The 14,019-nt window shown below is 35.2% G+C and overlaps 1 protein-coding gene across 1 annotated transcript in view; it reads left to right on the top strand.

Annotated features, from left to right (window-relative positions):
- The window catches only part of LOC117338914, an 88,673-nt gene extending 78,971 nt beyond the window's left edge, over positions 1 to 9,702 (top strand). The window contains exons 90-93 of the mRNA XM_033900277.1: positions 51 to 278; positions 939 to 1,053; positions 1,451 to 1,742; positions 6,276 to 9,702. Coding sequence (XP_033756168.1) covers positions 51 to 278; positions 939 to 1,053; positions 1,451 to 1,742; positions 6,276 to 6,534 — 894 coding nt within the window. The 3' untranslated portion in view covers positions 6,535 to 9,702. The remainder of the gene's footprint in view (positions 1 to 50; positions 279 to 938; positions 1,054 to 1,450; positions 1,743 to 6,275) is intronic.
- The last annotated feature ends 4,317 nt before the right edge of the window (positions 9,703 to 14,019 follow it).

Raw genomic sequence — 14,019 nt, 5'->3', positions numbered from 1 at the left:
GAATTTCAATTCATTCTTACAACTCTTGTTTATATTTTTTTTATTTACAGGTTGATCAGACAGTAAGTGTCGTACCAGGAAGTTCTCAAGTGGTCGCTGCAGAGTTTGTTACATCATCCCAGATCAACTGTCCCGTACCAGCAAGCATGATGTCCGGTCTCAAGTGGGCCGTACAGGTGGCGGTCAGTAACGATGGCATAAACCCGAGTCCCTACTACACTGTGGTCGCCTTCGACAGTGCCTGTTACAGCTGTACCTCTACTGGCTGTCAAACTACTGTGAGTATCAATAGGGGATCTTATACAGCTGTTCTTTTATTATTGAATTAAAAATGTATTGACTCCAAATGGAGCGAGCTCTAGGGAATCATTGTATTCCATGTCTCTGTTATATTTCAATTCTTGATATCATGTTCTCTTTAAAAATGGTTTTGCCCAGGCTTGGGTAGATTTTGAATTTCAGTATAAGTTAATATTTCCTCATTTACAGTGAGAGAATGATATATGACATGAAGGTTGTTTTGAGTCAAACAGAAATAGTTGATGAATTGTAGAATTTTTATAATGCTGAGGACTTTAAGGGTGTACACAGGTGTCAATTGGCATGTGTCTTACAAACATTATTCATAAATGATAAGGAACATTGACATGATAACGAAACCAGAATTCAAACTCAGAAACAAGGGCAAATATAAACAAAAATATAGATTTGCATGAAGACTTCTGAAAAGTACAAGGAGAATAGGACCACCTGCTTCATCATTGATACCAGCCATACAGGTCTTAAGTCAACTCCGGTATATTTTACAATCTTCATGTGAGAGTTAGGTTGGTGACAGAACAGATACCTTGATAAAGTATCAGGCCGTTTACCTTATAGTACATGTGTCTGTGCGATGGTAGAATGTTGTAATATTTATCATTGATTTGTATTTCCAGACTACTGGTTGTGTGATCGATGATGTATGCTATGAATCCTACACTAACAAGCCTGGTGATGTTTGCCACTACTGTGACGCCAGTCTCAACAACATGGATTGGACAATGAAAATCGGTGTGTAGTATTTTACCACCAGTCAAACATCAAGTTATGCGTATACATCTATAATTAAACATGAATGATGGATTTTGAAAAAGTACAATAAATATTCCGGGAACTGTCATTACCAGAATATGTTGAATTTGCCCAGTGGGCGGCATATTGGATATGTATACATTTATCTTTCATCATTAGGGTTCCTGCATGCTTCCATTGTGGTCAACATGTATTATCTATTCACTGTAGCATAATAAATATTGATAAATTTTAAATTGTTGTGAAATACAAGAATTATTTTATACTGTGCATGCATTTCATAGGACATTTTAAACTTTGAATTAGCACACTTATTCATATCATAATGGTTACAAGTTTATGTATAATATTAACAGTGAAATTTTCTAATTTTTAGCTCCACCAACTTGCGAGTTGCCTGCTACAGCAGCCCCACCAACTGTAGTGACCCCAAGTCCTTCACCAACCACTACCACACCAACCACTCCAAGCCCAACCACTCCAAGCCCGACAACTCCACGCCCTACAACTCCACGCCCGACAACACCAGCCCCACTGCCTAAGACAACGACAGAGGGACCAGTGCTCAGTCAGGAGGCCCAGTTGATTGTGGTCGTGTTGGGTGTTGTTGCTGGCTTATTCGCTGTCTTGGCATGCATTCTGGCTGTCAAATATTGTCAGCGACAACCGTAAGTATTGTTGCATGTTTTCCCAGTAGTGATATGTGTTTAGTGTCAATTTGCTCCTCTGTATAATAACTATTGTCTTTTCCTTCTGTTTTCTTTACATGTCTCTGTCATTTACTGACTGCTTGTTACTAATGGATAGATGAACGAGAACCTTTAATTTTTGTTCTTGTTTTTAATGTGTAGATCTTAAACCTTATTTATTTTAATCATTATTTTTTTCATTTGTGATAAGGAGGTGAAGTTATTATGGCTACTAAGGCTACTAACTATAATTAGAGTATGTGGAATATGCTAATTTTTTAAAAGATAATGTTTGCTAGTTCACATTTTCACATTAAAAAAAAATTGAAATTGCCTTACACAAGATCACAATTCATATATATATTTTTTTCTTTTTATGGCTTGTCATTGCTTTGTGGTAATGTTGATTTTAAGCTTCTCAAACTTCGTTCACTGAATGCCTCAAGCTTCTTTACTAATAATTTGCTAGTGGGAAATTTTGATGTTACATGGTTATTAATTTTTTTGTATGGTGATGTTGTGTTGCTTAAGTGGCTTTAAAAGAATAAAACCTAATTTTTGTTTTATATTAATTCTCACATGCTTGTGCTTGCTTGTCTCTTAAGGTCAGAATCAAGAAATATGTCGGAATCAGATAGAAATAATAACTGTTTATAGTAAATTACATTTGATAAGATTATAACTTTAGGATAAAACAAGCTGATTAGCTAGTTGTTGGATAGACATGTGTTATATAGGCCCTTAGTACTGTACTTTGGTAGGAATATATCATTTTATCTAAGTAATATATTACTTGTCAAATCCTACTCATAGTAGAGTTTATATGCGGATTCATATTAGTTTGCGTGGGTAGGGGTTGAGTCATTCTTTTAGCCTGTATTTAACCTTGACAAAGACATCTTTTTGATATGCTGTCCTGTTATAGCCAGAGTTATGGACCTTTGTTCAACTGGTATCACATTATCCAGGGCATAGACATATACTATATCACTCTTAAAGTTGCCAAATTTATTATGCTGTCTAGAAAAGCGGAGTACTGTATTACATACTGAAATTAAGTCACATGAGCTATTGTGTATAGAAGTTTGGCACCTTATTAATTTTTCTTTAAAGATTTGGCCATAATTAGGGTAAAATAATTGTTTGCAATACTTTGCATTATTTAAATCTATACTTTTAAGTGTCAGTCTTACTGAGCATAAATAGTAGTTAACTGCATGTAATAACTCTGGTTGAATAGCAACTATAGACATTTAGATATTTCTTCAGTGATGATGTAAAATTCAGTAGTTTTCTTTAGAAGTTTTGTGTCCTTTATGTAACCTAGAGCCACCCCTTAGTTGTTTTATCCCACTTATCTAAGAAGACATAGATGATTAAAGGGAGACAAGTATAAAACACAACACTCTGAAAAGGGAGATAAAAAAAAACCATTAATACATACCATCTTTGCTCTAAGATAATTCAAGACACATGGCACGTGTACTATCAATAAAGGGAGATAATTAAAAAGAAACACCAATACACAACATTTTCGCTAAGATAATTCAAGAGACATGACACCTGCATATCAATAAAGGGAGATAATTAAAAAAGAACCCAAGTACATACCACCCTCACCCTAAGATAATTCAGAAACATGACATCTTAAATATGTGTAAAGAGAAATAGTTTTAAAGAAACATTTAAACAAACCCTTCTGAGATAGTGATAAAAGATAATTCAAGAAAATGTGTGCTTTCTGTGTAAAGGGAGGTAATTTGAGGGAAATAACAATGGATGCCTTTTGTAGAGATAATTCACAAGGAATAAAATTAATGCAAATTTTGCTATATGTAAAGGGAGATAAGTCCATTGAACACACCAATACATACCATTATAAGAGAAAATTGGAGTTTATATATACATGCATAAATGAAAAAAATGAGCAGACAGTAGATTGATAATATCACAAAAAGACGGTGTAGAGAGAAGCTGTCGATACTGTCAGATTTATGGTAAAACAAATTTATAAAATACAAGCATCAATGTACACTAGCATTTGTTTTTGTCAGAACACTTGGTAGCTTAAATAGGAAGGCCTTACACTGTCTAGAGAATTGTACATGTTCTCTCAAGATTGAACATTTTGATATCATATATTTATGTTACAAGCTTTAAGTTGAATCCATATATGATACAATTTTGTCACATTTCATAACTCCTAACATTCACATTTAATTGCCAGTGGTGTTGGTTTGTGTCCTTAATTTAATAGATATAAACTGCGAACCTTGCATGAACGGCAATCCGCTGTCGTCTGGTAAATATGATTTGCGTTTGGAGGTAAGGTGTGCTGGTGACTTACTGTGGGGAACATGTTATATATATTTATATATAATCACATATTTTGATATATATTAATTTACAAATCAGTACACACTGGTGGATGGGCAAAACAATGATAATCTTAATGCAGTGCTTTATACTATATTTTTGTATGCTTGCATTACCAGAATGGGATATGGACAGTTGATGTTTCTATATACATCCTACTTGTATTAATCCATATGTATCAAACACAGAGTTTTGAAGTGTGGAATGGGGCATGTAGACAGACCTTTCTACAATTTTGAGAATAGTTAAGTTAGTAGATAAATATATTGCACCAATTTAGTAGAAGCAGGCAGGAATTTTCTGTAAAAGTCTGATTTTCTATATATTTTTTGGATTTCATTTTTTTCTTTTAATTCAAAAAAATAGAAAACATCTTAAAAATTGATTCTTCTGAATTTTTTTCAGAGCTTATCTTAACCTGTTTAGAGACAACAAATAAAGAGTACATTTAGAAATAAAAATAAATTAATTATTTTCTCTACAGGTATGTCATTTCACTACTCAGCCTGCTAAGTTATAATTTCATTTTATAATTTATAGCCACAAACTCCAACTGGATTTGTTACAGAATACTCAATGAATTTGCAAATAAACAAACAGGAGATGTCAAAGGTTAAACAGCAGGAAGTCATTCTTAGCAAGATATGAAGTTTTCTAAGTTGCACCTTGTCTAGAACCACTGTGAACCCCTCTATTTTACCACCTTCTCCCATCTCAAATAACATTTCCACAACCCTTCATGGGCATGGTTACATTGATGAAAAAGTTCCAGATGACAATATATGGGGGAATTTGTATACTGAGCTATCTTTTATAACTCTAGATTGGATCTGTTATAATAATAACTGAACTAGCTGGCCTGTGTAATGATCTTCTGCACCCTTGTTTGATCACTGTAGTGTTATTTCGTACCGTACTCGAACACTTCTAACATATATCTGACCAGTAGTTATCTATCCTGTCATTTGATTACCGGTTGAGTTACTGGAGGAAGTTTCAGCTTCAGTTACATCCCTGAATTCACTGTTAGTATGAAATGAGGTAAAACTTGGTTCAGTCTGTAGGCTGTTCAGTCCCTGATCACAACAGCCTATTGTTTTCTTATCTAGATGATTTATCATGTCTTACTTGGCTTCTTTGTTCTGGTCCACTCCGTGTGTTTTTACCTTCTTTATGAACAAGGTCCACTACCTGCCTTTAAATTTCTCTTTTGTTGAAAAGCTTGTGACCAGAGGTTGTCTTCTCTGCTTGCTTGTGAGCCATTTAAGAAATCTGTTGATCTGCTGCAGTTTTTGAAACACTTGGAATCTTTTCTCTTTTTTGTTTTCTTCGATTTTTGTTCAATTTTGTTTATAATTTCCACAATTTCCCTCCTTATACAGTTGTTTTCCAACTGATTTTGTGTAAATTCATGTTTTTTGGGGGAAAGTCTGACTCATGTTGTTCAAGGTGCAGTGTCCTGAAAGTCTTTAATATTTCTGACTTAATGGTGCATGAATTATCTCCCTTGTCAAGGAATCTTTTGAAGAAAATGTTCCAAAATCACATATCATTGGATATAAACTGTTGAAACCCTTCATGAAATTCAGTTTTTTGTTTGATTTAGATAGTACAATTTCAGATTGCCTTACTCGGTCTTTACCTCCCTGCTTTTATTATCCCATGCTTGTACCATATGGATTATTTAACCCTAAATTTTGCTGATGCTAATTATTAGATTTCATGCCCTTGGCATTATGATTTTATCCAGATACTTGTGCATGTTACTGAGATATACAGCCCTGTAGAATCTATATTGCCTAACATTAGGTTCCTTACAGATGCTTGAGTACCTGTGTTGAGTAATTTCTCATTTTCCTGTCTTGCCCAGATAGGTGGCACATTCTAGTTTTCTCTTGTCTTGTGAACTTCTAGGATTACTAGCCAATGGAGATAACTACTTTCCAATTAAAGTATTTTGATACAAGTATCAACTTTCCTACCTGAAAACTTCATTAATTAGAGATTTTACTTCATATTTGGGAAATTTCCATGATCGTTAAAATGTATTATCATAAAGTTACAATTAAAAATGATAATTATCACATGAAACATCAACAAATTCAAGAATTTAAGGAATTGGTTATTGGATTGCAGGTCAGAAAAGAAACGCAACTCATATTTACCAGATGACAAAAGTTATTCTACAGTAACCAGATCCAGTATAGAGGAAGAAAAGCAGGCTTACCCAAACCCTGCTTACGATGCAAAGCCCACATCAGTGGACCCTCACACCTCATACCTGCACGGGGCTGTAGCCCCACGCTCTGATTTAACAGAGGGTTCAGTTGACCCTACTCAACTTAATGAAAAACAGGCAGAAACACCTGAAACTGTCTATCCTACTCTTTACTAATATGGGAAAATAACCAACACCACACTGGTTAATCAAGGGCAATTACTCAACTAGGATATAGCATTCATGCAAAAAAATATATAATCCCTGCAAAAAACAACTTATTTTTTACGCAAGGTTCTGTTTGCTGAGCTGATGAGAAGATAGCCCATTGGATTCTGATAAATATATCTTTATAAATATAAATATGAGATCATTGTTTTATTCAATGATTGCAAAATAAAGATTACAACAGGAATTTATCAATTTTTTCACTGAGTGAAGAGGTTATCTCCCTTAGTTCAGCAAAAAAAAACCACCAAAAAACAGGGAACATTTTTCCATAACTGACAGTTATAAGCATGCACATATATATATTTTTGTATTGGTTATGTGGTACTAGATAGGATACTTTTTTGTATTAAGACTTCATTTTTAAATATTTCAATTGTACATTTCATTTTTAAATATATTAATCAGAAAATGTTTTTGCTTTTAAAATATCCACTTTTTTTTGGATACCACCAACTATTTCCAAAGATGTGAGTTTTAGGGAAATTCTGTTATTTACATTATTTTTACCTCAATTATTTCTGTTTTTACTGGTGCATTAAAGACTTATTTTAAAATGTTGTTTCCCTTTTCAATGTCATTTCCCATTTTTTTTCCCTTATTTATGTTAATGTAATTAAAAACAAAGTGAAGCTAGTTGAAAGATTTCTATGATTTTTTAAATGATTTTGTTTTTTTATTCTGTATTTTGATATTTTTTTTATTCATAATTAAAAAGCTTTTTTTTTTTTTTTTATATAGATTTGTGGCAGTGGCATACTTTTGTGTATATGTAATATTAACAGAGCATGTGTGACCTACCTTGTTGTATCTAACAATCTTGTGATAACAATTTTGCACTTTGATGTAAAGACATTTTAAGATTCAATATCAGCATTATTTGTGATATATCCAAGCCTGTGTTTGATTTTAATTTTAATATGTGTAAAAATACAAGAAATGCTTTAATAATATTTTTTTTAAGTAAATATTGTTTAAGATTTAATTTTTCTGTTGATGTTTATAGCATTATTATAAATGTTTTGTTTTCATCAGGGAATCTATGAGCGGCAGTCCTAGAAATGACTACTCATCCGGACCTGGTAGCATTGAAGATCGTTCCAGAGAATTTGACAATTTAGCATATGACAATTTTGATAAGAAAGGGGGAATGAGTGGTGTGTCCACTTTCACTCCTCCGCCCCATGAGGCGGCTCAGCCATACCCCTCACAAAATGTGGTAGATATGTCGGCCATGGAGCACGACCCCCATACTAAACTTTAGGAGAAATTGTGTCCGATATTATAATGATATTCCATGTAGGTTACTGTATGACTGAACTCAGAGGACCAGATATGTAGTGCTATATGTATATTAGTGGGAGTGCGAGATGATTGTGTCAGCTTAATAAGGGTAAAGTTTTCAGATTTACTGATATTCATGGACTCCGTATTTTTTCTCTCAAAACAATGACAGGTTAATGAATTAAAGCAGAAAAGCCTAAGTGGTGTTTATATTTGAGGCTATTTGAAAAATTCTTACATATTACAATTCAATTTATGTAAGCATTATGAAATTATTGATATTTGTTTTTCAAAAAGAAAAAAAAAGAAAAAAGTAAATAAAAATTTATAAGAATAAATAAATAAATAAATAGAAATTCCAGGTTTTGGAAACAATTTTATAGTAAATATCCATTTCAAAATTTCAGTTAAAGTAATACTGAGGAGCCCATTATAATTTGCTATAGTGTGGATATCATTACACATACTCTATCTTACATTTTGACAGTCTGTTATTATACATGTATATGCTGTACATCTATATGTAATTACCTGTATATATTTGTAAAATCTACTGATATCAAAATAAAAATGATCTGTGTACAGAATGTCCAAATATATATATAGCAGATTGGTCTGTATTAATACCACCTGTGTTAGAGACTAGGAAGTATGGCTATCGCGCTGAAATACACTTTTGTGTTGCTTGCCTTTTACACCTTTCAAATGAATACCAACATTTTGAAATTGAGTGAACTGGGATGTTATTTTTAGGAAATAGATATACTGGTTAGTCTTTTCTTTATCAGTAATATGTACAAAATTGTAATATATACAGGAACTGCTGCAAGGAAATATACAGAATTTGTTTTTTTACTACAAAATGATAATTGTCTTGAAACTATGCATTTAAACTACCCTGAAAGTTAATAAAAATAAGAAATTTGAAATAGAAAAAGATAATATTTGTAATATATGGGGGTTGACAATCATTGTGAAGGACATTTGCTGTATCTCATTTATTGTAATCAATATACATGTTTCTCAATAGTTTTATATATACACTATACTTCTAGTTTACATTGTATTGCTGTATTCATTATACATATTATACAGAAGAGTTTTTTAATATTCTGTTTCTCATCTACTTGGTTTTTATACCGATATATATATGTTATCATCTCTGATTTTTGTGTACATTGATTATAACTGAAAGAATTATAATATGTTTCCTTCTACAAGTGCTCAGATGTCTTAAAAACCAAAACAAAACCAAAAACTAAGAATTTATTGCAAGGTATTGTATTCGATGACCAAATTTCTTGCAACTTTGTGAATGTATTCTTTTTGAGACTTGATCAAAATTTACTGAACAGATTTTGTTAAAAACAAATTTAAAAAAAAATTCGTTTCAAAATTGCCAAGTTTGCAAATGAGAACAATTTCATCTTTATACATTTCAACAACAATACCATTTTTGGGTTAGAATCACTAAAAATAAAACGAAATTATTTAAATTATAATGTAAAGACTCTTCGAAAATTGTGTCCAAATCTGTTGTCATGTTTGTTTATTTCAGGAAATTTGAATTTATGCATAATATAGTGTCTAAAGCATAATATCTAGCGAGTCTAGTTATGACCTGTTGTATAATCCAACATTTTTTGTACCTTCATCTATTTTTATACCTTCTGCAATATACATAAACCCGACATTGAATGTCATTATCTGTCCATATTTTAGTGGATTTTTTGTAACAAAAGAAAATATCATATTTCAGTGACTATCGTTTTGTCATTTTCTATCCAAAATTATTGAAAAATATTTTTTTAATAAACGCATCTTCCATAGCAATGTTTGTTCTTTTTGTTGTTTGTGTTTACACTGTTCAAAGAAGCATTGTCATGACCTTGAAGGGCCACATAAGATGAATTGTTATGATCTTGAAAGGCCCTAATAACAAGGGTTGTCATGACCTTGAAAAGCCCTAAAAACAAGGGTTGTCATGACCTTGAAAGGCCCTTATAACAAGTGAAATAGAAGAAAATATTGTATTAAAATTCCTGTATGAACTCTGATTTAGGCTTTCATGATCTTCACCTGACTCGTCAACAAAATTGAATGGTTTAGACCTTCATTAGTTATGTCGTCATTATTATCATTGTTATCTAAACATTTCAATTATCAAGTTTTCCACATCAATTTTAAGAAAGAACCATTTAGAACCATCCTGAAAATAATTGACATGGTAACAAATGGAATGTATTATCATGTATCAACAGCATTGCCATCAGTATTAGTTACCGGTATTGCCAAGGGAAAATAACTCCCAGTACAGTCGAAAAAGATAGTGAGTTATGGAGTCTATCAATAGACAACTGAGGGTTGTGTCCTCTAATGGTGAGTTAGATTAAGTACGAGGTAACACATTCCCTGTGTTATGGGGTCTATCAATAGACGACTGAGAGATGTGTCCTCTAATGGTGAGTGTTAGATTAAGTACGAGGTAACACATTCCCTGTGTTATGGAGTCTATCAATAGACACCTGAGGGTTGTGTCCTCTAATGGTGAGTTAGATTAAGTACGAGGTAACACATTCCCTGTGTTATGGAGTCTATCAATAGACGACTGACGGTTGTGTCCTCTAATGGTGAGTGTTAGATTAAGTACGAGGTAACGCATTCCCTGTGTTATGGAGTCTATCAATAGATGACTGAGGGATGTGTCCTCTGATGGTGAGTTAGATTAAGTACGAGGTAACACATTCCCTGTATTATGGAGTCTATCAATAGACGACTGACGGTTGTGTCCTCTAATGGTGAGTGTTAGATTAAGTACGAGGTAACGCATTCCCTGTGTTATGGAGTCTATCAATAGATGACTGAGGGATGTGTCCTCTGATGGTGAGTTAGATTAAGTACGAGGTAACACATTCCCTGTGTTATGGAGTCTATCAATAGACGACTGAGGGTTGTGTCCTCTAATGGTGAGTTAGATTAAGTACGAGGTAACACATTCCCTGTGTTAGGGAGTCTATCAATAGACAACTGAGGGATGTGTCCTCTGATGGGGAGTTAGATTAAGGACGAGGTAACACATTCCCTGTGTTATGGAGTCTATCAATAGACAACTGAGGGATGTGTCCTCTGATGGGGAGTTAGATTAAGTACAAGGTAACACATTCCCTGTGTTATGGGGTCTATCAATAGACGACTGAGAGATGTGTCCTCTGATGGGGAGTTAGATTAAGTACAAGGTAACACATTCCCTGTGTTATGGAGTCTATCAATAGACGACTGACGGTTGTGTCCTCTAATGGTGAGTGTTAGATTAAGTACGAGGTAACACATTCCCTGTGTTATGGAGTCTATCAATAGACGACTGACGGTTGTGTCCTCTAATGGTGAGTGTTAGATTAAGTACGAGGTAACGCATTCCCTGTGTTATGGAGTCTATCAATAGATGACTGAGGGATGTGTCCTCTGATGGGGAGTTAGATTAAGTACAAGGTAACACATTCCCTGTGTTATGGGGTCTATCAATAGACGACTGAGAGATGTGTCCTCTAATGGTGAGTGTTAGATTAAGTACGAGGTAACACATTCCGTGTGTTATGGAGTCTATCAATAGACGACTGAGGGTTGTGTCCTGTGATGGTGAGTTAGATTAGGTACGAGGTAACGCATTCCCTGTGTTATAGGGTCTATCAATAGACAACTGAGGGTTGTGTCCTCTGATGGTGAGTTAGATTAAGTACGAGGTAACACATTCCGTGTTATGGAGTCTATCAATAGACACCTGAGGGTTGTGTCCTCTAATGGTGAGTTAGATTAAGTATGAGGTAACACATTCCGTGTGTTATGGAGTCTATCAATAGACGACTGAGGGTTGTGTCCTCTAATGGTGAGTTAGATTAAGTACGAGGTAACACATTCCCTGTGTTATGGAGTCTATCAATAGACGTCTGAAAGATGTGTCCTCTGATGGGGAGTTAGATAAAGTACGAGGTAACGCATTCCCTGTGTTATGGGGTCTATCAATAGACGACTGAGGGTTGTGTCCTCTGATGGGGAGTTAGATAAAGTACGAGGTAACGCATTCCCTGTGTTATGGAGTCTATCAATAGATGACTGAGGGATGTGTCCTCTGATGGAGAGTTAGATTAAGTACAAGGTAACACATATGGAGTCTATCAATAGACGACTGAGGGATGAGTCCTCTGATGGGGAGTGTTAGATTAAGTACGAGGTAACACATTCCCCGTGTTAGGGAGTCTATCAATAGATGACTGAGGGATGTGTCCTCTGATGGGGAGTTAGATTAAGTACGAGGTAACACATTCCCCGTGTTAGGGAGTCTATCAATAGATGACTGAGGGATGTGTCCTCTAATGGTGAGTGTTAGATTAAGTACGAGGTAACACATTCCCTGTGTTATGGAGTCTATCAATAGATGACTGAGGGTTGTGTCCTCTGATGGTGAGTTAGATTAAGTACGAGGTAACACATTCCCTGTGTTATGGAGTCTATCAATAGATGACTGAGGGTTGTGTCCTCTTATGGTGAGTTAGATTAAGTACGAGGTAACACATTTCCTGTGTTATAGAGTCTATCAATAGACGACTGAGGGATGTGTCCTCTGATGGGGAGTTAGATTAAGTACAAGGTAACACATTCCCTGTGTTATGGGGTCTATCAATAGACGACTGAGGGATGTGTCCTCTGATGGGGAGTGTTAGATTAAGTACGAGGTAACACATTCCCTGTGTTATGGAGTCTATCAATAGACGTCTGAGAGATGTGTCCTCTGATGGGGAGTTAGATTAAGTACGAGGTAACACATTCCCTGTGTTATGGAGTCTATCAATAGACGTCTGAAAGATGTGTCCTCTGATGGGGAGTTAGATAAAGTACGAGGTAACGCATTCCCTGTGTTATGGGGTCTATCAATAGACGACTGAGGGTTGTGTCCTCTGATGGGGAGTTAGATAAAGTACGAGGTAACGCATTCCCTGTGTTATGGAGTCTATCAATAGATGACTGAGGGATGTGTCCTCTGATGGAGAGTTAGATTAAGTACAAGGTAACACATATGGAGTCTATCAATAGACGACTGAGGGATGAGTCCTCTGATGGGGAGTGTTAGATTAAGTACGAGGTAACACATTCCCCGTGTTAGGGAGTCTATCAATAGATGACTGAGGGATGTGTCCTCTGATGGGGAGTTAGATTAAGTACGAGGTAACACATTCCCCGTGTTAGGGAGTCTATCAATAGATGACTGAGGGATGTGTCCTCTAATGGTGAGTGTTAGATTAAGTACGAGGTAACACATTCCCTGTGTTATGGAGTCTATCAATAGATGACTGAGGGTTGTGTCCTCTAATGGTGAGTTAGATTAAGTACAAGGTAACACATATGGAGTCTATCAATAGACAATGAGGATGTGTCTATGGAAGCAAAATGCCCTCTATGACATCTGATGGATGTGTATCTGAGCGAATATATCCTCTTGATCGATGAAATGATATCAACTGAAGGAATTTCTTCCAGGATTATCTGCAGCTGAGATTAACTCGGGGATGTGACATTTCAAAGGTGTCCTCTAATGGGGTAGTGTGGTTTTGTATTGCTTTCAACAGCTAAGGACATTTAAGGATAGCCAGCCCTGTGTATGAGACACATGCATGTGAGCAGTGGTCATTTTGGAAGGCTGCGGTATATTCGTGTTTGTCTCGTTTTGATAGTACAGAACTGGTGTTGGCTTAATAACGCTGTCTCCGTGAAGCATACTGCCTAACATAACGCCCAACCTGGTCACATTGTACTGACAATGGGCGAACCCCACTCCTAAAATGTTGAGCGTTAGGCAGGAAAAGCAACTATACCACTCGTATAGACTCTTATATTTTCTCGGAATTTTTCTTGACCCATACAAGAGATATTTAGACATTTTAACAGACAGATATCTGGTGTGGCCAGCATCAGTCAACATCAGTTCCGTGATACTACAAGCTGGCAAACAAAAACATATTGCAGCCTCCCAAAACGTACACTCCCACCAGACATACAGCTGTTTCACTGGAAAGGTAATTCCATAGCAGTTGATTGGATGTTAAATAATGCCAAAACTATGAGGAAAGACTTGAGCAAATAACAATGGCCTGCATG

This window comes from Pecten maximus, chromosome 12 (assembly GCF_902652985.1).
Source record: "Pecten maximus chromosome 12, xPecMax1.1, whole genome shotgun sequence".
NCBI classification, from domain to species: Eukaryota; Metazoa; Mollusca; class Bivalvia; order Pectinida; family Pectinidae; genus Pecten; species Pecten maximus.
This window is presented reverse-complemented; position numbering and strand designations above follow the sequence as displayed.